Source organism: Tympanuchus pallidicinctus, unplaced genomic scaffold (assembly GCF_026119805.1).
Source record: "Tympanuchus pallidicinctus isolate F22 unplaced genomic scaffold, pur_lepc_1.0 scaffold20, whole genome shotgun sequence".
In the NCBI taxonomy this organism is placed as follows: Eukaryota; Metazoa; Chordata; class Aves; order Galliformes; family Phasianidae; genus Tympanuchus; species Tympanuchus pallidicinctus.
Genome location: NW_026294722.1, coordinates 3,587,455 through 3,614,258, shown reverse-complemented (window position 1 = coordinate 3,614,258; position 26,804 = coordinate 3,587,455). Strand labels below are relative to the sequence as shown.

The 26,804-nt window shown below is 54.5% G+C and overlaps 4 protein-coding genes across 4 annotated transcripts; 3 read left to right on the top strand and 1 right to left on the bottom strand.

Moving 5' to 3' along the window:
- Window positions 1–729: 729 nt before the first annotated feature.
- On the bottom strand, window positions 730–5,098 carry LOC128080894 (protein TENP-like). The gene is made up of 16 exons (XM_052683670.1): window positions 5,077–5,098; window positions 4,741–4,857; window positions 4,404–4,503; window positions 4,032–4,136; window positions 3,808–3,942; window positions 3,359–3,404; window positions 3,163–3,223; window positions 2,894–2,985; window positions 2,610–2,789; window positions 2,453–2,494; window positions 2,199–2,363; window positions 1,965–2,032; window positions 1,476–1,521; window positions 1,184–1,247; window positions 1,015–1,091; window positions 730–780 (listed from the first exon to the last, which is right to left on the bottom strand). The coding sequence occupies exons 1-16, from the start codon at window positions 5,096–5,098 to the stop codon at window positions 730–732; spliced, it is 1,371 nt and encodes a 456-aa protein (XP_052539630.1).
- A 1,258-nt stretch (window positions 5,099–6,356) lies between these two features.
- On the top strand, window positions 6,357–11,110 carry BPIFB6 (BPI fold containing family B member 6). The gene is made up of 15 exons (XM_052684219.1): window positions 6,357–6,459; window positions 6,614–6,713; window positions 6,997–7,101; window positions 7,183–7,329; window positions 7,713–7,776; window positions 8,066–8,126; window positions 8,393–8,484; window positions 8,576–8,752; window positions 8,850–8,903; window positions 9,135–9,305; window positions 9,458–9,525; window positions 9,750–9,795; window positions 10,455–10,518; window positions 10,883–10,959; window positions 11,072–11,110. Exons 1-15 carry the CDS (start codon window positions 6,357–6,359, stop codon window positions 11,108–11,110), a joined length of 1,368 nt encoding a protein of 455 aa, XP_052540179.1.
- A 128-nt stretch (window positions 11,111–11,238) lies between these two features.
- LOC128081194 (BPI fold-containing family B member 3-like) lies at window positions 11,239–19,219 on the top strand. The gene is made up of 17 exons (XM_052684218.1): window positions 11,239–11,248; window positions 14,070–14,144; window positions 14,434–14,553; window positions 14,855–15,443; window positions 15,755–15,859; window positions 15,967–16,107; window positions 16,253–16,316; window positions 16,602–16,662; window positions 16,873–16,964; window positions 17,512–17,694; window positions 17,767–17,820; window positions 17,911–18,081; window positions 18,352–18,419; window positions 18,677–18,719; window positions 18,796–18,859; window positions 18,964–19,040; window positions 19,184–19,219. The coding sequence occupies exons 1-17, from the start codon at window positions 11,239–11,241 to the stop codon at window positions 19,217–19,219; spliced, it is 1,953 nt and encodes a 650-aa protein (XP_052540178.1).
- A 2,735-nt stretch (window positions 19,220–21,954) lies between these two features.
- On the top strand, window positions 21,955–26,579 carry LOC128081193 (BPI fold-containing family B member 4-like). The gene is made up of 15 exons (XM_052684217.1): window positions 21,955–22,111; window positions 22,334–22,394; window positions 22,755–22,859; window positions 22,942–23,085; window positions 23,480–23,540; window positions 23,668–23,728; window positions 23,907–23,998; window positions 24,321–24,533; window positions 24,754–24,807; window positions 25,243–25,413; window positions 25,511–25,578; window positions 25,679–25,721; window positions 26,230–26,293; window positions 26,411–26,487; window positions 26,556–26,579. Exons 1-15 carry the CDS (start codon window positions 21,955–21,957, stop codon window positions 26,577–26,579), a joined length of 1,395 nt encoding a protein of 464 aa, XP_052540177.1.
- The last annotated feature ends 225 nt before the right edge of the window (window positions 26,580–26,804 follow it).

Genomic DNA, 26,804 nt, shown 5'->3' with positions numbered 1-26,804 from the left:
ACTGCGAGTGGTGTGGGCACTTCTGGGCAGCACGTGGGGACCCTGTCCTCCCACCAATCATAGAATCACAAGGTTGGAAAGGACCTACCAGATCATCTAATCCAAAAATGACACCTCTGACACCGTGGCACAGGGTCTGATTGGTGCTCCTGCCCACCCACTCTGCTACAGCTTTGCCAGAAGCATGTTGGAAACATGACCATCTTTCAGGCTAATATTAGAAACCATTGTACAGATGATGGGTGATTTTTTTTTTCTTCTTCTTTCTGGCCCAGCTCACCAGCTTTTTGGTTCCCATAGTAACACTAGAAGTGGAGGAATAGCCACAGGGTGTCTGTGGTGGGTAGGGGCGATGCTGTGCTGCACGGGGCTGCCTTGCATCCACAGAAATTAGTGGAATTTTGATGCTCCCTCGGTGAAATCTAAGGGCTGGGCATTGGTGCTGGCACTCAGTGAGATGGAGTTCATCCATCTTTTGGTATGCTGAGGGGGAAAATAATTGATACCATACAGGAGAATGCAACATTAAGGAGAAATGTTTAATTAAAGCACGGAATATTGTTACAATCCATCCTCCTCATGCACCAAGAATGCAAAGATCAGGGTTAGAGGAGGAAGACTCTAATGCAATGTTATCCTAAACGTGAGGAAGTGTTGTTTTACTTAAGAAATAAAAATCCACAAAGCAGAGTGGTTTTCCACTGCTTTCACCCAAACATTGCGGCAGTTTCAGGCCATGGTGCTCTGCAGCTTCAGGTTGCATGGGACCAGGACGTACTCCTATAGACAGAGGGAAGCAGGCAGGGACAGAGCACGCCTTGCTCCTCCCAGAGCATGCTTTTGGCTTGTGCTAATGTGCTTAGTGAGGAATGCCCATGCAAAGCAAGGGAACGTGGTGCTGGGAGGATACAGCTCAGAGCTGGGAGGGAAGTGTGAGTCCTCTTTAAATCAGGTATAGCAGGAGCAGCTTAAATGTCTTGTTGCAGGGAGCACTTTGCCTGTGCTGCTCCTTACCTTGTGGATCACAACGCTGACGTCGGTGTAGGTGAAGCGGGACAGGTGAGGCAGCTGCACGCCTTCCCTCAGCACATCTGGGAGGAGAAATGGGGAAAGCAGACGGGGAAGTTCCCAGCAGAGCACTGCCCTGTGCCCAGTGCTGCCTGCAGGAGTGCCTGCTGCTCACCATCCATCCATGCTGGCACCTGCTGGCATACAGGGGCCAGGAACAGCTCCTCCAGCAGTGCAGCCTGCAGGGTGAAATGGGACAGAGTCAGCTCCGAAAGGGAGAGGGAAAAGGCTGGGGCTGGCAGTGGGGTCCTGGTGTGCTGCCATGAGCACTGTGAGCACACGCTGCCCTGCTGCTGGCCCAGCTGGGGTGTCTATGGTGTGAGGTTGGCTGAGGATGGCTGGGCTCAGCGCAGTGCCGTTAGGGGCCTGACTATGCTCCACTTCCTGGGGGTTCTTGGGGCACCTACCGGCACCAGGCCCACATTGGAGGCAGCCAGGCTGAGCTCAGCATCCCTGCAAAACAAAAGGCAGCACCAGGCTGTTGCTCAGCAGCCCTTTGGCCCCAGTGTCTGTGCAGTTTTCCTGAAGCACCTGTGCTTGGTGACAGGCACAGGCTCACACACTGGGCAGTGCCTGGCCAGCATCTCCCTGCAGCCAGGCACCTCCCAGCTGGCAGTGGCACTGCCTTTGCCCTGCACACAGCAGCATGGAGCTGGGGGTGCCTGGCCCTAGGGCTGCAACGAGGATTTGCTGTGAGTCATGGGATGCTTGGGGTGATGCACAGCGGCGGGCATTGTTTCTGTTTTCCTCTCACCACTTCCTTTGGGTTAGAGCTACATCTGCAAAGACAAGCTATCAGAGCTAAGGAATTCCTCAGACTGCTCTGCCTCTCCCATCCCATGCTATGGCTGTGCCGTGTCCCCTGCAAGGCTGCAGAGCACAGCCAGGTTTGTTACTCTATCACTGCTGTGGAGATCATCATCCGTGTGTCAGAGACGCTGAGCTGCAGTCCTGCGGTCACGTCCTGCGAGGAGAACAGGGTCAGAGTGAGCAAATGGTGTCATTGCGGATCAGAATGATGGGATGCAACGAAGCTGTCTGTGTGCTGCCCCTGCAATGCCCTGCTCACACCCTGCTCATGCAGGAGACCGATGGCACAGGGTGCTGTGCCCACTGCAGTGCTCACTCACCGCGCTCACGCTCAGGAAGCTCTGGAAATCGGGTGAGCCTGCCCCGATGTGAACAGTGAGGAAGAGCTTCAGAGCTGCCCGGCCTTCCTCCAGCATCACCCGAGGAGAGCTTCGGAGCGCGGCGCTCAGCATGATGGGCAGGTCCTCATGGTACAGGGAGCCCACCTGCAGGGATGCGTTTCCAGCTCGGCTGTCCTGTGCTTGGGGGAGGGCAGTGGGGCATCGCCCCATGGCAGCAGGACACAGCCACGCACCTGAGTGATCTTCTGTGCCAGCGTGGCAGTGGTCAGCATGCTCTGGAAGCAAAGTGCAGCCTATCAGCTGAGGTAAGAGCACCGGAGGTGATGCGGTGTGGCTCTGACAGCAATTGCTATCGTTGTGTCCTTTCCTCCTCCCTCGCCTGCTACTCACTGGGATGGTCATGTTGAAGGCTCCGGCCCTCTCGAGGCTGAAGTAGAGGCTGGTGTAGAAGTGCTCAGACAAAACCAGGATGAGATGGGAAGTGCTGGAGCTTGCCAGCTCAGGCATGCTGAAGGGCATGGCGGGGCTGACCGGCACAGGGACAACTGCCCCCTCCACCTGGAATGTCGTCTGCAGAGACATGGGGAGGGGAAAAAGGGCTGGGGGTGCTCAGGGCATGCTGCAGGAGGTGCAGTGTGCAGCACGGAGGTGGGTGCTGCAGAGCCCTGCCTTACCTGCAGGGACAGGGCAATGCCCTGCTTGGAGAACACGGGGGCAGCCAGCGGCAGGTACTGGAGCTGGCAGCTGGGGGTGACGGGAAACAACGCTGCAGAGTGAGCAGAGGAACACTCAGAGGGGAGCAGAGGTGGAAGGCTGTGCCTGCGACCCTCCTGCGTTTCCCGGAGGAATCGAATTCAGAAGGGGAGAGCAGGATTCGTTTCTCGTGATGCTCCGCCCTCCCCACTCCCAGATTTCTGGAGCCTGGACCTGCAGCACTGCTCACCTGTCAGCGATATCAGCTGCTCATTTGGAAGAAAGAGCAACTTGGAGACATCCAAGCAAAGCTACAGGATAAAGAACAAACCCTGAGAGGTGGGAGATGAATGCAGGGGCTGCCTCACTGTCCCTGGGTGCGTCTGCTGCAGACCTTCCAGAACTTTGTCTCCTGCTGCCTCCTATCTGTGCAGATGTTCTCTTACCTTATCGACATTCACCTCTTTGTCCAGGATGGATCTGGAGATCTTGCTGGATGAAAACAGCAGAGCAGAGGAGGTTAGGCAGCACCAGCTTGGCCAAGGGACCCAAAAGGTGTTTAGAGATGTCGTTATCATTACTTTCAATCATCTGTTAAACTGTGACTATAGCGTGGAACCCCACTTGCACTAAAGATGTTCCTGCTCAGTGCTTGGAAACATCTGCTCCCTTCTGAGAGAATGAAACTCTATTAAGAGAGAGGTGAGGACAATGCTGCAAACGGATCAAAGCTTCTGCCTTGAGGCTAAAGCATTTGTGTTAACCTCTGTAACCTCTGTAACTTAGGTCAGCGATCAGCTCTAGGTCCTTCCACCTTCCTGCACAGCAATGCTTTTTGCTCAGCGTCTTTTTCCCTATTCACCCAACCGTGTGCCCAGGGAAACTTAGAGCCGACCTTTCTGCCTCCCTGGTGCTCTGTGCATGCACAGTGGGTCTGCAGGCAGAGGTCAGCAGCTGCAGGTTGCCATCGGGTCCCACGTCCACGTGGAGGTCAGCCTGGATGGAGAGCCTCGCCAGCATGGGCACGGCGCTGCAGGGGGAGGCAGAGTTGGGGTTGCCCCATGGTGCTGAGCCGTGCTGTTGCCCCACTGCCCCACTCTGTGGGTGGATGTGACTCACTGCAGGGGTGAGATGCGCAGCTCCACTTCGATGCCCAGCCGCAGCCCGGCCTCAGGGATGAGCGACAGCCACAGGTCAACCACTTTTACAGAGGTAATTCTCTTCCTGCTCGAGGAAACGTGGGTGTAAGGAGCCCCGTGCTGCTCCTGCCCCAGGGTGTGTGGGATTGGTGCATTGCACCTGAGGGTGGCATCGGGGCCAATGCCATCGGATCCCAAAGGAGGAGCCAGGAGCTTGTTTCTGTATAGATGTTTTAAACGTTAGTGTCAATTCCTTTTGCCTTTTTTAATTTTTATTTGTTTTTATTTTTATTTTTACAAAACCTCCATGTGAAGCAGCAAAGCCCTGGGCGAGGCAGAGCCAGGCACTCACCTGCTGGGGTCTGTGGAGCCAAGGAACAGATCTGAGGCTCTCCGGGCCATCAGGTCCCGTCTGAGGGCCACCTCTGCGTGTGGCTTTGAGACTTCAGCAACTGTGAAACAGAGCAGACACCTTATGAGATGCTTCCCAAGCCTGTGATCCCATGCACAGGGGTGGATGGACTGAAATCTACCCGAGAAGTGCACTTCCCCCTCTTCCTAAACCCCACTGTTGTCAAATGATGGCTGAAAGCAATCCAATTCATGCACAGCAGTATCAATGTCCTGTCCCACTGACTGGCAGGAAGGTCCCCTCCCACCCCATTGCAAGCTGAGGGCTGCATACTTACGGTAGCTCAGTCCCAAGGGTGTGAGGATGCCCCCACAGTCGGGGGCCCTGGTGGGCTGCACAGGGTCCATGAGGGCCAGGATGGCACCCACGGTGCAGAGCAGGGGCACAGCACTGCCTGCAGGAGGAGGACATGAAAAGCACTTTGGAATTGCTGATATACCAAAAGTTGTGATGCTCTTAGGGTATAAAGAGAACAACTCAGTGAGTTCAGGCATCCCAGCACCATGCGTGTCTGTGTCAGCCTTAGCAGAAGAGGACCTCTGCTCAGCACCGATGCTCAGAGACCCCCCAGGTACGCGCTCACATCGCTCTCACTGTGTGAACGCATCTTTACCTTTTCTGTTTGCTTTTCCCATCCTCCCGAGTCCGTCTGTGTCTTGCTGTGGCTGAAACAAGGACTTGTGCTGGCTTTATATACTGCCTAACTGGGGCTGGGGGGGGGCAGGGATTGGCGGAGAGGGCTGGATGGGGTGTGCTGGGCGGCAGGGCTTTGTTTTCTGTGCCATTTTTATTGTCTCCCACAGACTTGATTACATTGGCCATCGACCCAGCAGGGTGACATATGGAGCAGCAGGTGCTCGGGCAGCTTGCCTCCATTGTGGGGCTACTGAGAGCACAGAGAAAGGTCCCAGCTCCCACATTGGAAGCAGAGCCACTGCCGGAGGTGCTGCTCAGCCTCATTGCAGCATCGGTAATCCTAGCAGCACCAGGGTTGTATTTATGATGTTACCATCATCTAGAAGGGCACAAGGGTGTGGGGCTGAACTGATGGGACAGTAGGGTGCTGCGGTGCTTACATGTGGGTGTTCTGCTCCTCAAGAGCTGCTCCGGACATGGCAGACCCCATGGAAGCTTATTAATGAGATGTCAGCTTCTAGCAGTGACTGAGCACGAAGGTGTCTCCCTGGTGTGATGGGCTCCTCGATGGAAGCCATCTATAAATCCTGTTAGATGAGATGTAAATCTCCCTGACTGCGCTTAGAGCCACTGAGTATATCACAGCAGGAGGTAACGACAGATTAAGCCCCATGACATGTTTTATATGGAGATGAAGAGAAGAAATAAATTCCGTGGTGCTGCAGGATCCCAGCAGGGCAGGCTCTGGGTGGCACAGGAACAGCCCCAGCCTGCCTGGGGTTCCCCTCACTGCCCCCAGGTCCTCCCCTGGCACTTGCAGGAGCTCTGCCAATGTGGGGAGCGGGTGGCTCATCCCAAGGGACAGACACATCCCTGCTGTGTCCCCAGAGGCACAATTCACCATCACCCTTCTCGGTCAAGGAGATCAGTTTTTCTCTTTCAGATGCCACATGTGAAGCTCTGTGGGCCCTTCCTGAGTGTTGAGCAATACTCAGGAGCTCCACCCTTCACCTGCAGCTCCTGTGCTTTGCCCTGACCTTAAGGTTACTGGTGAAATTATTTGTGTTGGAAGATGGCAGAATCACCGAGGGATTAGTTTTCCATCACAGCAATTACCCAGCTTCTTAATCTGTTGTTTTCTCCTCTTTCTCAGCCAGGGCTCTGTATATAAGGGCTGGCGGGAGCTGCCTCCAGCTGATTGCCTCTTTGTGTTCCTTCAGCCTCCAGAGCTGGATGCACGCTGTGCCATCCATGACCATGCTGTGGTACGTTTTGCTCCTTGGGGGCTACCTGTCAGCATCACAGTGTTCTGGGGACCCTGAGGCCATCCTTAGAATGGACATTGGAACCATCAGCCGTGGTAAGCTGGGGCAGGGATGCAGGGATGGGTGCTTGTTGCAGCAAGGATGTGTTACCAACTCTGTTCTATGGAGGTGATGAGTTCTCTCTGCTCCAGCACTGTCTCCCCCCCAAATTGGGCCATCAGTTCTGAGCCTCTTGTGTGAATATTCCAGCGGTCTCCACCGTGCTGAATGAGAGTGATGTTCTCCAGAAGCTGGTAGAGGGAGCGACAGAAAAAAAGGCAACCACGAAACCCATCAAAGGCATCTTCGTGTGAGTGATGCTGAGCAGCCTTTCACCGGGAGCCTGAATCTGGAAATCACAAAATAAAAGCAGAAGGTTTGGAAGTGTCAGCCCGGAGGCAGAAACAAATCACTGCCCGCTAACAAGCGTGATATTAAAGGTGGTGATTTTTCCGCATGGCTGTGTCTGCAAAGGGGAAACTATAACTTAAAGGCAACAAAGCTTGTTGGCTCCTATTTCCAGCTAGGGGGTTGGGAGGGTTGCTTGTCTAGCAGTACCCCTCTCCCTGTGCTTTTCTTCTCTTTTACCCCAGGCTGAAGGTGATGGAGCTCTGTGCCATGGAGGTAGCGCTGTGGCTCTCACCTGGTGTGGGGGTCTCTATGGCTGTGCCGGTCCGGATGACCCTCACGGGGAAAAGGTGGGGGAATGGCAACACATGGGGGCTGATGGCTGCCAGGGAAGTGGCTTTTCTGTGCTGATGATGCTCTGTCCTGTGCAGCTTTATAGGAGGAAAAATGGAGATCCCGATGGCTGCCAACCTGAGCACCAGCAGTCGGATGGTGCAGGACATGCAGGGCTGCCCCCAGCTCAGCACCAGGCGCTGCCACGTGGCACTGATCCACAGCTGGGCCAACCTGCCCCACCGGTGAGGGGGGTCAGTGCCCAGGAAAGGGATTCTGCAAAGCTCAAGCTCTTTTCACTATGAATATTCATTTACTGAAGGCCCTGTTTTTTTCCACTATGAAGCCCCAGATGTGTTATGGTAGAATCCAGGCTGGTCCCATCTGTGTCACTCCATGCAGCACCCATTTTTGGCCAAAGTCCTTGTAGAAGTGCTGTGCTGCTTTCAGGCCTCTTTTAGCTTGTTTAGATGGCATTCCTGAGAAAAGCTTTCTATGTAGGGAAATATCTTCCACTGCACGTCATGCCAGCTGGGTGTCCTTAGCACCTGACTTCCTGGCGTTTCAGTCTGCAGTCAGCACACACTGCCTCATGGCTCTGCTGGCTGATGGTGTGTTCTCTGCCCAGCATGCTGCCCTTGATCATGAGCAAGTTCCTGGATAGCACCCTCCAGAAAGTGCTGCATGGCCTGGTGAGTGCTGCCTGGTGCTGCACAGCATCTCCTTGGTGTGCTCTTACTCCTGTTCCTGCTCTGCTGCTGCTGCTCACTGCTCCGGTGGAAGTGAGTGGATCAGTTGGTGGATGTGTGAGGGGATACTGGATTTGGGCATAACTCAGTCAAGGTGAGCCTGTCTGGGTAATTAGGAGCAGAGGGTACCGGTGCCGTGAGGCAGGAGCTGTGCAAGCCTGACTGCCACAGAGCTGTGTTCCCCCCCCTCTGAGCTGCCAATGCCTCTCACAGCTCTCTTTTCACCCTCCAGCTGTGTCCAGCCATGGCCATGGTGCTCGACCTGGTGAATGCAAAGTTTGCCAACATGATGCGTAAGTTGGCACCTATCCACGTGTCCACCCACCTGTCCACCTCTCCATCCACACCCCCCCACCCATTAAGCCCTTGTGTCCATCCCAACCCCACACCTGGGTTGGACTCAGGTCACTCCCCAGTGGGGCCACCTGTGTGTCCCTGTTCAGTCCTGGGAACACATGGCACCACCTGGCATCGCCAGCACTTGGCAGGGAGGGAACAGCATGGAGCTGCTGTAGTGTTGCCAGCATGGTTCTGCTGAGCCCCCCCCGCCTTCCTGCAGATGCAATCCCTCTTGGGAATGCTGGGATGCTCCAATATGCCCTGCTGAACCCCCCCGTGGTGAGAGAAGCTTTCATCCAGCTGGAGCTGAAGGTCAGATGCACTCAGTCCACTGTACACAGCCCAAATACAGACCCTTGTAGTGGACCTTTGCTGACATGGCTCTGTCTGTGGGTCCTTTCAGGCCACTCTCCACAGCAAGGAGGGAGAGGAGGTTGCCCTGCGCTCAGAGCTGCCACCTCTCACTTCCCTCCCACCGAAGAGGGAAGCAGCCTCTCAGCTCATCCTGGCTGCGAGCTTCCTGAGTGCCGAGCTCTCCATCATGCAGGCATTCTTTGGCCTGAACATTACCAATGGCATGGTGGGGTAACACCATGAGGCTGCTGCCTCCTGCAACCTCTCCCCACATTGATCTCCCCAGCTGCATGTCTTACATCCCTCTGACACTTCCTCAACAGGTTCTGGGGCTTGTCCCGCTGGTGACCACGATGCTGGGAGCCCTCATTCCTGAGGTGGGTGGACTTCACGCAGTCCTGCTGCTCTCTGGCCATCTCAGGCTATTGATGGTGCAAGTCAGTTTGGTGCTTCTTGTGTTTTATTAACAAAAGTGGTGTGAATAACACTGCCTGGTCACCATGGACTTTGGTGAATAGTCCTGGTGCTCAGCAGTCACCAGTACAATCCCCAGGGAAGAGAGCTTGGAAGGAATGGGAATATGTCACCTTTTGCTTTGTTTTCCCCAGATCTCCAGCACGCTGCCTCCATCACGGCCAGTGGTGATTGAAATGCAAGAGACACAACCACCGCTGGTGACAATAACCCCAGAGAAAAGCACCGTGCACCTCTTCAGCACTGCCAAGTTCTGGGCTTCCAGTCCTGGCTCTGCTCCTGGATCCCTCTTTATCCTGGATGTGGTGAGCTGAAGCCTTTGGCGATGTTGGTGGGATTTGGTCACTACTGCAGAGGGGCAACAAGAGTTGTGAGTGAGGGGCTGGAGCTGCTTCTGGGGATCTGCTTACATGCACACGTATCCCATAGGGGACCCGCTCCCCTTTTCTCCCTGCAGCACTCTGAGCTGGGTGTGCGGTTTGCTGTCACAGAAGAGAGGCTGCAGTTCTCCCTGACGCTGCATAGGTAACAGCACAGGTCTGCCTGCCCAGTGCCACCACCAGCAAAGAGGCAGTGGGGCAGTGGTGCTGGGCAGCAGTATGTCTCGCACCTAGCTGGTGCACTTCCATCTCTCCTCATGGGTTTTTAGTGGTTGGTACTGGCAGCTGTGGGGGTCTTGGAGGAGTGTGAGCTGAGGTTGGAGGGGTGCTGCAGGGCCGGGCAGTGACCCTGTGCTCCTGTCCCCACAGCCTGTCCCACGTGGCTGTGGTGAACTCCTCCATCGGTGCGTTCAATGTGAGTCCTGCAGGGTGTGGGCACAGCTCTACTCTGTGGGTTTGAATGCTGCTGGGCTCGAGCAGGATTCCTTCCCCAGAATCCGACCCCGTTTCTTTCATTATTAATAACAAATGTATTGGAACTCTAAAGAAACTCAAATTGAATGCTGAAGATGAACGTTTCAAAGGAAGATGTAAACAATAAAAGAACTCTCAAAACCATTTGCCCACAAATGCTCAGACCCTTCTCCCTGCTCGCAGTGCACTCTGTGCATTCCTGGGAGGTCTGGGCCATAAAGCTGGGCTGCCCACACCCCACACCACGTATGCTGAGTGCTCGAGTGCCCAAATCCTGCTCCAACCCCACCGCAGCAGCAGAGCCACACAGGGGGTGATGGTGAGCAGGGTCTGTCTGTGTGCATGGGGCTGGGTGGTGATGAGGAGGCACTGGGTGCTCACAGTGCTGCAGGTGTGGGGAAGGAGAGACTTTCTGACAGCTTGCACTGAAATTTAGAAATTCTCAAATGTTCCCATTCATCTCGGGGTAGCGGGGGGGGGTGGGTGCAATTTTCCTGTGATTTGAGGCCGCACCAGGGAAATTAATGGAGGGGAGCCTGACAGGTGCGGCTGCCGACGTTTGGAAAGATGGGCCACGTCCATCAGCACGCTGTGTTCCAGGTGCTGCCGCTGAGAGGAGTCCTGGCAGACATTATTCATGTGGCTTATGTGCCATCCATCAACAGTAAGCATGCTATGGCTACAGCAAAAGGCTCGCGTTCTGCACAGGGAAAATGGTCCTAATCTTTGCCAATAGACTGTTGTTATCTGTTTTTGGAAACGGCATTGGCTGGCTGGCCTTGGCCTTGGGGGTAGAGAGTGATTAGCCTGGAAGAGCTGCTGGTGGGGCAGTTATCCCATGGCAAACTGTCATTAAAGCAGCCTGCCATAGAGTATCCATTCATCTGCTGATCTCCTATGGAAAGTTGTGCCAAGGGGATGGGATCTCATTTGTGCTGCTGTATCCAACCCAGCACGCCAGCACTGCCTGCTGTCCCCTGGGTCTGGTCCCCACATTCTGCCCCTCATACCCCCCCAACCACTTGCAGGAGCACTGCGAGGAGGGGTCCCACTACCCCCACTGCTGGGCACCCCGTACCGGCGTGTGGAGCTCAGGAGGGTGCAGGTAGGTGCAGCATGGGGATCCAGGCACCCTTGGTGGCTGAGCTCTCATCCTTCACACCCATTGCAGTGGAGTGATGAAGCTCTGCCTGTTGCTTTTTCTCTCTAACCTGCAGGATGGGCTGGTGCTGGACGTGCCTGTGGTGGAGTCCTGATGCACAGGGAGGGATGGCTGCACTCAGTGGATGGGAGAGGGCTGCTCTCCTGGGGTTTTCTTGCTCTCCCCTTAGCTTTTCAATGTTTTGACTCTCTGGGCTAAAATAAAGAAGCATGTTGCCTAGTGATGGACTCTGGTACTGCTGGGAGAAGGGGTGTGGATTGGATATTAGGGGAAATTTCTTCTCCAAAAGGGCGGAGATGCACTGGCACAAGTTGCCCAGGAAGGTGGAGGGGTCACCATCCCTGTAGGTACTCCAGAGCCGTGGAGATGTGACAGTTTGGGATGCTATCAGTGGGCACAGTGGGATGGGTTGTGGTGTACTATAGTATTTCAGGAGCAAATCCTGCCATCGGCTGCAGTGCAGGTATTGATTCTGAGCGTATCGCTTATTTATTGCTGGATAATTACGTGTCATTAGGAGGTCAATAAACAGCTTCGATCCCTATTTCATTGAATCATCGTGAGTTGAACATTCATTCCCGGTGGCAGGTGGCTGGTGTGGAACTAAGATTGTATTTGAGAAAAAAATCATTGCTTTTTTTAAGAAACTGTCCCAGAGGGCACCGCACTGCAAGGCTGGCTCTGAAAACCCCATTTGTTTTCCCCTGTGTGGTGCTGGGTGTCTGGTGGAAATGGTCTCAGTGCAGTGGGACAGCAGTCACAGCTCCCTATGAGGATGGCTGAGACGGTGCTGTTACAGTTCCTGCCCTCCTCAGTGCCATGTGAACATTCCCAAGGCCAAGCCTGTATGAAAAAAAGCAGAGAAAAAAATTTCCCTTATTGTTCTTGCATTAGCTAATAGAGGACCTAAGCCTTTGGGTTTGAATTTCTCTAAGATGAAATATAGATCTGATCTCTCCAAGGAGAAACCAGAGCTGTGCATCTCAGGTGGCACCCATTTGGCCTGCCATAATGCATGTCATACAGTGCCAGGCCATGGTATCATGTAACCGCAGCCTGGGGTGGCTGCTGGGTGCAGCGCAGAGCCATTGGGCCCCTTCCTGATCTGGGAACAACACAATTCCCTCTGTGCTGGGGCAAAAGGGAAAGGATATGAGGGCCTTCACCCCAGTGGAGGGGGGAGCCCATGTGCTGACACCAGCTCCATCAAATTGGGATACCCCAGATCTGTTGCAGTCCCAATAGCGCATTTCCCCACAGTCATGGAATTGCCCACCTTCAGATGGTGCCTGCTCTGCTCACATCAAGATCTCCAGGGCTGGTTGGTGCTGCTGCTGCCCACCCTCCCTGCTCATCTCCCCGCTGATCCAGGCGTCAAAGCGGTATTCATCCTTTTTCTTCTCTCTTTGTGTCTGACTTCCCGTGCTGATTTGGCTCCGGGTTCGGCAGGCTTTGAGAATCGCTTTGGTGAGAGCTGGACCTCGAGATGTCATTCTCTTTATGGGAACCTGCGTTGGTTTATCTAAAATGTTTGGTCATCAGAGACCTCTGCGTTCAGCAGTGCGAAGCCCCGTTGCAGTCAGGTCTGAAAGGTCACTGCACAGGAGCTATTCCCAACGCCCAGCACCGCGTGTTGACCATCACTGGGCCTTTCTTTACGGTCAGTCAGCCTTCCTAGCATGATTGATTGCCAAAGAGTGAAGCGGTTCAGGAGGGATGACAACGTGATACCATCTTGTTAACACTCTCTTCCATCTTATCAAATGCCACGATCTGGCAGTGACAGCCTGGCTTTGTGCTCTGGGGGTGTCTGACCGATCGGGTTGCAGCACAGTGACAGCTCCATAAGTACTTTGGCATCTTTGTCATCCCCTCCTTGGCCCCTAGCTAAGGTATTTCTTAAAGCTGGAATTAACGTGTGACAGAAGCTGGCTAATCTCCTGGAAATACTTATTTCCAAGTTTGCAGAAAGTATTAACTCTGAGCAAGCATTTTTTCTGAGCTATTACTCCTCCATGTTGGGGATCAGCCCATCTAACCCTGTCCTTAATCATCTCAGCAGCGGAGTGAATAGTTCACGGCTGTCACCTGGGCTGGGCAGTGTGTCCTCTGCCAGGGATGCAAGGTGCAGGCCTGCAGTGGGGCTGTGTGGGTCTGCAGCCCCCAGAGAGGGACTGTTCTGTACTGCCCAGAGCTGCTGCTGTGCTGCACCTCGAGGAGCAGCTCCACAATGCTGGGGCCAGGAGTGAGGGGACAAGGAGAGAGTCAGGGTGACTGTGGGTACACATGGCATGTGTTTTCCTGCCATCTCACCTCCAGTCCTGCAGCACGTGGAGGTAGTGAAGGGCTCAGAAGTGATGTCTGAGTCTGCAATCAGATGGAATCTGTAAGTTCAGGGTATCCACAAACCACGACACCTCACCCATATGCCCTACGACGGTGTTGCTACTCCCTGCTAATTCAATGTCTCCTTCTACTCAACTATCAAACAGGTTCTAAGCCATTCAGGTCACTGGTGGTAAATGCTGTGTGAAGTCACAGGCTGTAGGCATATCAGGTCTTGCCTTGCAGGCATGGGGAATACCCAGCTCTGACACCAGCCCCATGGACTGCCGTGGCACGGGGATGGGTGCTGTACGGCTTTTTCTTCAACATCCTTAGCACATGACATGCACCCACTGCATGGTTACCCGATGTTTTGACACAGCTTTCAGTCAAGGCCTTAATTTCAGATGGAAAAAAAGAGTGTTTTACCTGAGCATGACTTTACAGCCATGTCCATGTCTTGATACAGCCCCAAACCACACTGTTCTATCCCAGCAGCACTGTATGCACATCCCATGAGCACTGGCACCCAGCGCTGGACTGACGTCTGCTGCTACACCTATTGGTCATTGCTCAATGCTTTACCCAACTCCTAATATCTGTAAGGAAATATTTGCAGTGGAAGTCACCAGAAACCATGTCTTGTTTGCTTTGCTCCCCGCTAATTATTCTGGATGCCCTCGGTGACATCGTTTGCCTCATTCCTGTTGAAAAGTTCTGTATATAAGGATGCCTGCTGTGGGTCGTCTGCAGAAGACAGGGACAGCGGCTGGAGACATCCTTGCTCTGCAGAGATCAGTCAGGTAAGAGCAAATTATTTCTCAAACAGCATGCTCTTAGCTTCTGCTTCTGCAAACCCCAGTTCTTTCCAAAGGAGAGGCCTTGATTTTAGCTTATGACTGTGAACTTTTTAACAAAAACTTATTCTTGCTTGCTACAAGAGATGGAGAGGTACCAGGAGCTTTCTCTCTGCTTTTGTCTTCCCTGAGAGGCATTCCTCCTTTTCTATCCTCCTTCCTGTTTCCTGCAGCCATCAGCTAGTGCTCACTGTCCAGCACTACATGATGGCAACTTCTTCCTCTACTTAACTAGGACTGAAAATGGGTGTTCTCTGGGTGGTTTTCCTCACTTGTGGCCTGCTCACCTCTTCCCAAGGACTTCCTGGGAGCGCCCCAGTGTCTGCCAGGGTGGATAAAGATGTGCTAGAAAGTGGTAAGTGTTTGGAAGAGACAGGATTTATCTTCATTTTGAGACCATTTCTGCTGTTCCTGTCACTTGACAGTATTAAGAAAATCAGAATCTGGTTCAGATCTGTTCAAGCTATGCTGACAATGCATTTATGAAACACTTTGAACATGGCACTTAAGATGCTTTGCAGAGCCTGGAGCATCACCCCTGTTGTATAAAGGGGAGAAAAAGGGGCAAGGATGAGGGGAAGGTCAGCCAGGCTGACACCGCATATTTGCATGCTGGATGTGCATGGCTCACAGTGACCTCTCACCCATTTCTTCAGCCATTACAGGGTCACTAGCCAACGGCAACCTTCTCCAGGGGCTGCTGGGTGGTCTGCTCGGCCCCGATGGACTTCTTGGTGGTCTGCTAGGCCCCAATGGACTCGTTGGTGGTCTGCTCGGTGGCAATGGACTTGTTGGTGGTCTGCTCGGTGGTGATGGACCTGTTGGTGGTCTCCTTGGTGGTGATGGTCTTGTGGGTGGTCTCCTTGGAGGTGGTGGACCTGTTGGTGGTGTCCTGGGCAATGATGGTCTTGCTGGTGGTCTTGTGGGTGGTGATGGACCTGTTGGTGGTCTCCTTGGTGGTGGTGATGGACCTGTTGGTGGTCTCCTTGGTGGTGGTGGACCTGTTGGTGGTCTCCTTGGAGGAGATGGACCTGTTGGTGGTCTCCTTGGAGGAGATGGACCTGTTGGTGGTCTCCTTGGTGGTGGTGGACCTGTTGGCAGTCTCCTTGGTGGTGATGGTCTCGTGGGCGGTCTCCTTGGCGGTGGTCTCCTTGGAGGAACTGGCAACCAGGGTCAAGGCTCACTTCTTGGAGGAGGTCTCCTCGGCAAGGATGGTCTGCTGAGCACCGTGCAAGGACTCACAGGGTGAGTGAGAGTGGTAGATGTGTTCCCGAGCAGCGCTCCATCATTGGCCATGCCTGTGGTCTGGACATGGCGCTTACCTTCTCCTCTTAGGGCGAGTTCATAAATCAGGGTTGAGAAGTTGGGAGCTTCTGCCACGAGGCTGCATGTGCTTATCATGAGCTGGCCCTGGCTAAAAGGGAGCCCCATGTCCCAGGGTGCAGGGGACCCCAAGATCACAGCTGTGTGACCTCAGCACTGGGGGCCGAGAGGATCCCAGGGAAGTAAGAAGTAGCAAATATGTCATTTACTGCCCTTCCTTGTTCCAACTCCAGGCTGAGAATTGTGAACATCACTCTCCCCAAAATAACTCTGCGCTTCCTGCCAGGCGTTGGTCTCCAGCTGAATATCTACACCCAGCTGCTGATAGATGGCAATGGGTAAGGAGCATTCACTGGGGGCACAGCTCAGAGCAGAGGCTGCACCATCTTGTTGCAAAGCAGATGGCTAGAAAACCCTCTGAGATGTGCTCCCTTGGGCTGTGCAGCGCCGTGGGCAGTCTGCTGCAGCTCCAGGTGGAAGCAAACATCACTGCAAGAGTGCGGCTGGCCCAGGACAAGTCGGGGGCTCTCAGGCTGGTGGTTGAAGACTGCAAGACCCTTCTTGGAGACATCAATATCCGTGTGGGGTAGGTCTGTAGGGGAGTTTTGGGTGATATTTAGGCACTGATGTACAACCCTGCATGGTGCAAGCAGTGCCTCTTGTTCAAAGTACGCTTATTTTTCAGCTACTCACCATCATCCCATTTTGTTTCCTATTTTCCTGTTACTCAGACCCAAAGTGCCACTTGTGGAAAAAACCCTAAAGAGCGTCCTTGGGAACGTGCTGCCCAGGCTGGTAAGTCTGGATAAGGAGCGTCACCGTTGTGGGTGGCAGGGCTGTTTGCACAGCTGCAGGCTCACCTGGGACACCCAGCCCCATTGCCTCCATGGCCCTGGAACATGAGCAAAGTGTTCATGTGATGGCCTCTGTGCACCCATGGCAGAGGCAATGCTGAGCCCTGCACCAGACCCATGCAAATCCCAGTGCAAGCAGGAGGGGGTGACGTGCCCCCAGCCCTGGTGACACCACGCAGCCATGCTGCTGTGTGCTGGGGACCCTGACACCCCTCTGCCTCCCCAGCTGTGCCCCGTCGTTGACACCGTGCTGGGCGTCGTGAACTCATTGCTGGGATCTGTCACCTGTAAGTGCTGGTAGCCCCCTCCTGTCCATGTGCCCCACTGAGCTCTGCCCTGCACTTAGCAGTTTTTGCTGCAGAACAGTGCCATAACCCCTTGTCTGGCTGGGCTGGCTGCAACCAGGGGCTGCCTACAGAACGGGGTCTTGGGAAACCACAGTACTTGTGGGCAGCTCATCCTTGCAGGTTAGAAGATCTCCTCCCTGTGTCTTGCAGCTGTGCTCCCTCTGGGAGCTCTGGGAAACCTCCAGTACACTCTGTCCTCCCTTCCCATCATTGGTGACAAGTCCATCCAGCTGGATCTGAACGTAAGTGCTGCCTTTGAGTTTTTGGGTTTGGGTAACTGACCTCCATGGGGTGGCTGCTTGTGGAGGAGTGCTGGTCCCCAGCTCTATGGCAGGGTGTTCACAGTGCAGCACAGCCCAGCCAGCTCGGTGCTCCTGCCACTGCAGGGTCTGTGTCTGTTCCATATTTGCTAATCCTTGAGGGCAGCATGAGTCAGACCGGCTGGACGCTGGCTAATTAAGTGTGATTGCAGCACTCACAGTGTCATTCATTAGAAAAGCCCCGTGTTAGCGTTTTGTACAAGAGCAATGGGTCGCCATTTATGCAAAGGTTCCATTTGTAAGTGGTTTGTAAAAGTTGGGTGTGTAATTAATGGGGATTATAATTGCACAAGAAGGATTGTCAGTGTCTCTTACTGATCACAGCGCTTTACACAGAGAGCTGCAGCGAATGCAATCACTGCCTGTGCCAAAGCAGAAGAAACCAGCAGTGCATTGATTATTGGGGTGCTGATTAATGACATGGGTGGCACAGCTCATGTCAACCTCCTGCTCTGCTCTGTCCCTGCAGCTTCTCCTCAGGGATGCAGAGGGCAATGTGGTGGAGCCAGCAGGAGGTCTGTCAGTGCCTGTCACTCTGCCTCCGGCCGCGGGTCCTGGGACACAGCTGGGGCTGTCGCAGGGCGTGCTGAGTGCTGTGCTGGCATTGGCACAGCGGCAGGGAGCCTTCAGCATGGACATCTCCAGCTCGGCGGTGGGTTGGGGCTGGGATCAGGGGTGCTCCCACCGCCCCCTGCCTGGACTGACCCCATCACCGCTCCTACAGGTGCCCAACAGCATCCCGCTGACCACCTCAGCCCTGCTCTCAGCCTTCCCCCAGGTCAGCCCCCTTTGTAGTATCAGTGATGTTTGTGTTTCTGAAGCCCAAATCCCAGCCGTGCCAAGGCTCTGATGGCATCTCTCCCTCCAGCTCAGCACCGTATTGCCCGGGTCGCTGCCGCTGGCACTGCGTGTGCGCCTGGCTGACACACCTGTGGTGGCCCTGAGGGACGGGAAGGCCACTGCCACTCTGCGAGCAGCCATCGATGTCCTTGCACAACGCCCCGGCTTCCCCCCGCAGACCCTCTTCAGCCTGGACTCGGTGAGTGCCCTGAGCCTCTGCCTCCCCTGCACGTTGGGAATGCGCTGCCCGGTCCCACAGTTGTGCCCATAACCACACAGGTGAAACTTTTGGGGAATAATTCCCCAATAATAATAATTCCGTGGGAGGGATATCTGTGATGCCACCTGTCCAAAAAATGTTATTTCTAAGCACAGACAGGTGTGTTTTTCACGGCCTGAGTTACTTCCAAATATTCCGGCTTTTCTCTGGGAGGAAATAACTCCTTTTCTTCTATTGTCACAATGGCAGGACATCGTTCTGGACATCACCCCGTCTGTCTCTGGCGGCCGTCTGCACACCGCTCTGGCTGTGGACAGGTAGAGCCCTGCTGGGGGCACAGAGGCTGTGTCTGAGCATGGGTAATGGGGCTGTGATGTGGGTGTGAAGAGCTCAGAGCTGCCCCAGATGAAGAGCTCGCCTGAAGTCAGGAGAGTCTTTTGAAGAACTTGATTTGTTTTAACTCTACCTTTGTGTGGTTAGAAAAAATTCTGGACTGAAAGGGGTGTGAGCACTGCTCAGAGCACTCAGTGGCAGCCGTTCCGGTGGCACTCCTCCTTGTTTTTATCTTTTGCAGAATAAATCTCAGACTGGCATCCTCGCAGCTCGGCTCCATCAATGTAAGTACAGGGCGCAGAGCTCAGCTCTCCCCAGCACCGCCACTCTGGCACTAACTCATACCTCCTCCCACCACAGGTCTCCCAACTGGAAGGATGGGTGAAGGACATCCTTGCAGCTGCATATGTGCCTGCCATCAACAGTACGGCAGGGGTGAACCCCCTTTCCATGCCCAGCCCGTAGCCCCCTCCCCAGCTGGCACTTCTGGGGTTTCATCTCTGATGAGCTGCTCTCTTGGCCTTGCAGATGCTGTGGGTATGGGGATCCCGCTGCCCAACATCCTCAACACCAACTTCGAGAACGGCCAGGTGGACGTGGCTGACGTAAGACTCACATTTGTGCTGGCCCCATCCTGAGGAGCTGCTGTTCCTCCTACTCTGTGCAAAGATGCACTGGTCAGATGTAGACAAGAGCTGGGGAAACCCAAGGGAGAAAACTGAGTCATTTTTGTCCTTCTTCCTGGCAGAACACTTTTGTGATCAACCAGAGCAGAGAGCTCTGAAACCAGCTCATACCAGAGGAGCCTCCACTTCACTCCTGGGGTGAGACAGACGATTCCCCACAGAGCCCTGGCCATCCCCAATTGCTTTGTTTTTATTTTCTCCTGAGCACCATTTCAGGTTATCACCGCGGCCCCAGACAGAGGGCTGCTTCTGCTCTGTCCATCCTGTTGCAGCCCAAACTGCGGTATGGAGACGCTGCTCAGCTGCTGGATGTCAGGGGGGACTTTTTGTGGCCAATTCTAACACCCAAAGTCTGGAATCGCAGCTGTTGTTTAGGCATCAGCGTTGCTCTCAAATTGCTCTTTCAATAAAATCCTTCACTGCGTCAATATTTCTTCCTGAATATTCATTGGATGTGTCTCCAGCTGCCAGAGCCCATTAATCTCTGCAGTGTCCTGCGCCATACGGCCAAGGAAAAGCAAAGTGGTTTGAAGTGGGGGCCTTACCCATGGCAAAGAGTTTGGTAAGCTGGCACCTTGGGGAGCACGTTCCTGAAGCTCGGGGCTGTGAGCAGAGGCGGGGAACAGGGCTTGAACCTTGATGGCAGAATAGGAGCAGAGCAGGTGGGCTGGGAAGGAGCACCACTCACAAAGGCTCCCTTGTCTTTGGAGCCGGACACGAGCTGAGCTCTGCGTTCCCATTGCTTTTGTTTCTGGATGTATTTTGCCACCGTTACGTAAGATACACTGGGTAGCTTTAGCTGGGCTCTGAGCAATGTATTTTATCTTGGGAAGGCATTAGCCTTCCAAGGCACCAGGACAAAAGAACTCCTGTGATCTGTGGGCTGACACCCAATCCGTGCTTCTCAGGGCTTTCCTGTGGCTGCAGAAATGCGTTCAGGGTTGGGGCAGCTGCACGGGTTGGGAGGGTAATCCTGGGGAGCTGCTTCTCAGGTTGAGCAATAAAGGAGCTGAAATGTCTCCCAGGGCTTGTCTGGCTCCTATCCATGTGCCTGCTGGAAAGCTGGGCAGGGCTTGAAAAATCACCCACAGGTGTGCATGGTTTGTGCCTGTATCCTGGTGCAGATGTTGGCTGAATGTGCCCACACAGCCATGGAACGGGATGGTTTTCCAGCATCTCCTGTGGGCCTGGTGGCAGCTTTGTGCTCCTGAGGTTCAGGGATTTCGTCCCTTCCTCTGAGCTCTTGGCAAACAGCACTGCCGATAAGGGGGGATCCAGTGACCTATTGCACAATACTCAGCCCCAGTGCACAAATCCTTGCTTATACTGGAATATAGGAAAACCGCAAATGCTTCTGGATGGGCACAACCCACCAGTCCACCTTTATGTAACTCTAGGCATCCCTGCATCAGTTTTGCTATATAAGAACCCCCCTGTTCCTCATAGGGAGGAGGTGACAGGTGGCTGAGCTACAAGGTCCCCCACAGGCCAGGAGTGGAGACAGGATAGGGCCAGGTAACAGTGGTGCAGCTGGGGTGCAGATCTTTACCACTTGCCTTATGCTGTGCTCTGATGAGTGAGAAAAACAACACAAACATGGGGAAGCTACCAGTCATGGCAGAAATGTAGGTAAGTGATTCTGGTTCAGCTGAAAACTCAGACAAGAGGATACGAAGTAGAGCTGAAAGGCTGTATTGCAGTGCAATGAGTTTGCACATGGAGTGGGGGTCAGCAGGGGAAGCTCAGAGCAATCTCTGGGTTATGGGTAATGATTTTGAACAGCAAGTTTAAACTCGTGTCACAGCGACCGGAGATGGAAAGGAGTGAGTTGCTTGGCTGCGTGTGAATGGCAGCAAGCACACAGGTGTTGTGGCTGTGCAGCAATCCTGCCTGCAGACATGCCTATGGGGGCCCTCCCTCTTTATACCCTTTTTCACGTGTATCCAAATCTGTTTGCTGTATGGGGCTCAAACACACGAAGGCTTTTGGTTCTCCTAAAGATTTGCTATTCACTGAAAAATGTGTGCCTTGCTCAGAACCCCTCAGGGGTTCCTCTCCTCCCAGTTTTCCTCCCCAGGTTGCTGTTGGTGTCTCGGTGCCAGCAGTGCGAGCTGTCCCCTGCATCCCCATCCTGCCACACCAGAGGACACCATGCTGACAGCTCTGAGCATCGCTGTGCTCTGTGCCCTGCTGTCCCCAGCCCTGAGCCAGCTGCCAACAGATGCTGTTCTCCGCCTCAACAAAGGTGTTCTGAGCGATGGTGAGTGTGATAGCAGGATCCTTGGTCTGAGGTGCTGTGCAGCCCAGCGAGGCTGGACAGGGAAGGAGTTGGCATTGGGGTGAAGGAGGTTGCATGCATACTTTCTCCTCAGATTGAATCCTGACTCTTTCTTTTGGAAATTTCAAGTAGCCAGGCTTCCAGAATTACTCCCATTTGAGAGGGACAAAGCAGTGATGCTGCTTCTCTAGGGGCTGCACCTCCTGGGGGCTGCTCCTCTGCAGAGATGTGAGCCCTTTGCCTAAGTGTTTGCTACCATGTCAGGCTCTTCACTATGCCAGGCCCCTCGCTGTCCCACCTCCACATTCCCCTGGGCACTGTGCTCCTGCCCCAGTATCTACATGGTACCTGAGCCCTTTTCCTGGGCTGGGCACAAATATCACAGTACAGGCAGGGACTGATGCAGGCAGTGACCAGGATGGAGAGCACAAACCTCTCCATGACCCACACCAAGACCCCATGTGCTCATCCCAGTATGGCTCTCCAGCTCTTGCAGGTTCCCTGCAACGCGGAGCAGTCCTGCAAGGAGCCCTCGGAGATCTGCCCATCAGCGGGATGGATGGAAGCAGAGCACTGCAGGACGGCCATGGAGGGGGCCTGCTGGGTGGCGGGGGGCTGCTTGGCAGCCTGCTGGGTGGTGGAGGGCTGCTGGGGGGGCTGACGGGCAGTGGGGGGCTGCTTGGGGGACTGACGGGTGGCCTGCTGGGTGGAGGTGATGGTGCTGGTGCTGATCTCCTTGGTGGAGGACGTGATGCAGGCGGTGGTCTCCGTGGCAATGGGGATGCTTCCTGGGTGGCCTCCCGCAGCCGTCCCCCTCCCAGAAGCTGGTCTGTCCCCAGGGGGTCCCTTCCTGCGGATGTGCCGGGTGCAGCAGAGGGGCAGGGGGCTCTGCTGGGTGATGGAGACCCCTCCGGCTCAGCTGGGCTCCTCGGAGGAGGTTTGCTGGGTGTCCTTGGGGACGGAGGCCTGCTCAGCACAGTGCAGGGGCTCACGGGGTAAGTGCGGCTCCTGGCAGAGCTCTGAGTGCTGTTGGGTGCAGAAGCTCAGGTGTGGTCGGGTGGTGATGGTCCAGTGTTGGTGCTGCCTGCGACGCCCCTGGGTTGGCACTGAGGCTGCATAAGGACCTCTCAGAGGTGCAAGGGTTTGGAGCCTGGAGTTGCTTCCCATAGGGGGAGCTCAGAGCCGTGCATCAGCATCGCTTCCAACCCGCTGCTGGGCTGTCGGCAGATTTCCTGCTTTAACTCTTGAAGCCCAGCAGAAGCACAAAGACAAGCAATCATAAGGCAGCCAGAGCACAGATTCTGATAAAACAGGAAAACAGCTGAGAAAATGGGGTCCCCTTGCTGTCCACGCAGGCTGAGGATCGTGGAGCTGACTCTGCCCAGGGTGTCCCTACGGCTCCTGCCCGGCATCGGCCTCCACCTCAACCTTTACACACGGGTGGCCCTCAATGGCAGAAGGTGGGTCTGGCTGTGCCCCACTGCCCTGCGAGCCTGGTTGCCAGGGGATGGAGGGCTGAGCTGCTCCTGCTCCCCCTCACAGCCTCCTGGGTCTGCTGGACATTGCTGTGGAAGTGAACATCACCTCGCAGGTCCGGCTGACCATGGACGGCAGCGGCTACCCCAAACTGGTGGTGGAAAAATGCAACACGCTCCTCGGGGGCATTAAAGTCAGACTGCTGAGAGGGTGCGTGACATTCGGAGGGACGCTTCTGTCCCTTGTGCTGTGTTTGAGATCATTCCGCCCGAGGGGTCCTCTGAGGTGTAACCATTTGTCACGTGAAGCACAAAAAGCTCTCGGGCTGAGGCTGCTGCTGCTCATTTAAGGAGCCTATATACCAGCAGATAAAAGGCAGCACTAAATTTCCCACTGGCTATTTTGGGATGCCAATTAGACTTATCTCATGCAAAATCCAAGCATAACAGTGCACTTTGCTGCTGCAATTGCCTTTCTCCAGGAGGTCTGCTCTGCACTCATTTCACAGGGAATTGTTTAAAACTCATTTACCTTGCAGCAGGTTTTTTTTTTTCTTTCTTTTTTTTTTTTTTTTTTTTCATGGAGATCCTTTGTTTTTCCACAGCCTGCTCCCAATTGTGGATAATTTATTGGCTAGTGTCCTAAACAGGCTTCTGCCTAATCTGGTAAGATGGAAGGAAAAACCTTCATGGTGCAGCTCTGCATCAGCCAAACCAGAGCCAGTTGGTACACCTGATGTGGGGCTGTAGGGCTGTGCCCAGCTCTAAGCAGCTTCTCCTCATCCCTCCACAGCTCTGCCCAGTACTTGATGTTGCCCTGGGACTTGTCAATGATCAGCTGGGGCTGGTCAACTGTAAGTAGTGGAGTCCCTCACCCTGCCTTTCCCTTGAGTCGTACTGGGTGCATTGAGGCTGTGATGCAGCAGCCCCTCTGCCAGCAGCAGGGAGCTTTCAGATCCAGGCAGAGCCTGCTTGGGGCGAGCTCTGTGCTGCAGAGCTGCAGCAGCCACTGAACCACATCCCTTCTACCAGCACTGGTGCCACTGGGCTTACTGGGCAGTATCCAGTACACCGTGTCCAGCCTGCCACTGGTGACCGGCCAGTTCCTCGAGGTAGACCTGAATGTAAGTCCTTGCAGCTTCTCCTTCTGCTCTGTGATGTCTCAGGGGGTTGGGTACATCTCCTGGGCTGTGCTTGTGGTCACACACGTCAGACCTGAGGGGGCTGTGAGAGGATCGCAGAGGTCCTGGCTCCACGCCCTGCTCCTGCGCTGCTATCGTCACGAGGCTCACATTTCATGAGATTCTGGAGAAGGAAATGCAATGGGATCTGACTTGGGCGTGCGTGCGGTGATTTCACATCCATGGGACATGAAGTTAACCGTAAAGGCAAATATTGCAAACCGCTGCAACCTTTTGCCTCGTGCTTCCTTCCCTGTAACTGCAGACTGTGGTCGGAGGAGTAGCAGGAGGTCTGGTCGACTACCCACTGGGAAGACCAGAAAGTGTCCCCATACCTCCACGGGTCCCCATGCCGCCTCTGCCACCGATGCCGGACACCAGCTCCTCCCAGCTGGGCCTATCTGTGAACTTCCTCAGCTCGGTGCTGGCTGCCCTGCAGAAGGAAGGAGCCCTGGATCTGGACATCTCCAACACCGTGGTGAGCACTGGAACTGCCTCCTCTTTCAGAGAAAGCTCAGGTCTTCAGCAAACTGCTCTCGATTTGCAAAGCTGTTGCACCTTGTCACTGTTGATCAGGATCTCTGATCTGTGGGAGTGATGAGCCGTGTAGTTTTTGTGTATCACTCGGACAGTGTAGGAGATCTCTGCTGAAAACCAGCATGCACCCATGCAACGTTTCCCCCTTTTGTCTGTGACAGTTTCCTGAGCTTCCACCACTGACAACGTCGACTCTTGGAGCCCTGGTTCCTGTGGTGAGTCCTGGTTCCACCACACACTGCAAGCATCTCAGTATGGGGAGCACCCAGAGACAGGGCAGCCCCCGCTTCATCATCTCACGTGTCTGATGGAAGAGCTTTAACTTTATTCCGAAGCCAGAAACCACAGCAGGCCATAGCTGGGTTTGTCACCTTGTCCCCTGCACCTGCCCAGTCACCGAAGTCCCTTGCAGAGCCCCACATTGCAGACCAGACATTCCCAGCAAGGTTTGGGGCATCCTGGTGACTGAGCTCCCACCTGGCTTGAGTTCAGCTGTGAACATCCTTGAGCTGAAGCAGCGCAGGAGCAAATCCATCCCTGAGAGCAGCAGACACTGCCCAACAGGCAGCCTGGCCTCATCCTTACTCTATTGCTCCCAATCTGCTTGCTCTGCCTGGTCACCACAGGCTTTCTGCCCCCGGATGCTGCAGGTTCTTAAGGCGTACCCTGAGCCGTGCGAGTTGCTGCTGAAAATCACAGTTCCCAAAGCACCCGTGGTGACCTTAAAGAAAGATAAAGCTGCCATCCAGCTCAAGGTTACAGCAGAGGTGGTGGCCATCCACTCAGCTGACGTGCAGAAGTTTCTCTGCCTTCTGAATATCGTACGTACAGAGGGGCAGCTGTGCCAACGTGTGTTGGAGCGCAGCAGCGGGCAGCTGCCTCCTGCGTGGCCAACCCACACCTGTCCCCTGGCTGCAGGATGCATCCTTGATGGCTCAGTTTGCTGTTGAGGCCAACAAACTGAAGATCAGCACCGGCCTTGAGAAGTAGGATGCTGCTCTCTGCCTTTGCTCCTGCTGGTGTGGGGTGGGATGTGATGGTAGGATGGGCCTCCCCCCTTCACTTTTCCTCTGCTTTCTTCTGCAGAACTGAGCTCTCCTTGGTGTCTTCATCCATTGGAGATTTTGATGTAAGAACACGAGCAGCCTCAGCAACGTGTGACATCGACCGCAGAGAGCAAAGTGCCCATAGGGATTGGCTGGGAGAATTAAGGGCCAATTATGCAGTATCATTTGTGCTGCATTTTTAATGGGACCTTTCTTTCACCTCTGCAGATGCGTTTGCTCCATGGATGATCCATGAGCAATCTTTAGGAAAAAAAGGCCATAGATCTGTGTGGTGAAAGATAGCAATGGGACATGGGAACCATGCCACTCACTGGCACTACTTGGTGTTGGGGCACACGCAAACAAAGTTGGGATCCCCAGAGCAGTTGTGGCACCACTGCATCACTGTGGGTTTGGTATCAGAGCCGAGGGAGATTTAGCATGGTGCAGGGAGTGCGTTGCTCAGTTTGCACCTCCAGTTTGTAAGCAGTTTGCATGAATTGGGTGTAGAGCGGGAGCAGCAGTGTGCAAGGAGTGTCCCTACACCCCAAGGACGGGGTGAGGCATAAGGGACCCCTTTCCCTGTTGTAGATCTCACTGCTGGAGACGCTGATCAACAAGGTCTTCGATACTGCCTTCCTGCCTGCCCTGAATGGTGAGAAAGCTTTGGTGCCTCATCTACCTCCAGGGAACTGAGGCACACAGTGCTGGTCGGGGGGCACAGGAGGAGGGGGGCAGGCGGGGCTGTGCTAACCATGCTGCTGTCCCACAGCTGTGCTGGGCCACGGGGTGCCGCTCCCACGCCTGCTGAACATCGACTTCACCAACGCTGACATCCACGTCATCGAGGTGAGCACAGCCCTGCAGCCCCCCTCCTCCCCAGGCCCCACATCACACAGAGCCCTCTGCCCCACCAGGACCTCCTCGTGCTGTCAGCGTGAGCCACACGTTGCCCAGCTGCCCCTAGGATGGGAGCCCAGCCTGATGCTGCCCACCAGCACTTCCCTTCACGCCAATGCAAGCAAACCAGCTCCTCCATAGAAACATCACATCTGCCCTTTGTAGCTTTGAATACAGAAGGAAACACGGGTGGTCGTTGCCTCTGAATGTTGCGTTCTGGACTCTTCCTTTTGCAGATGCTCAGCAGGATGCAGTGGGCTCTGCAT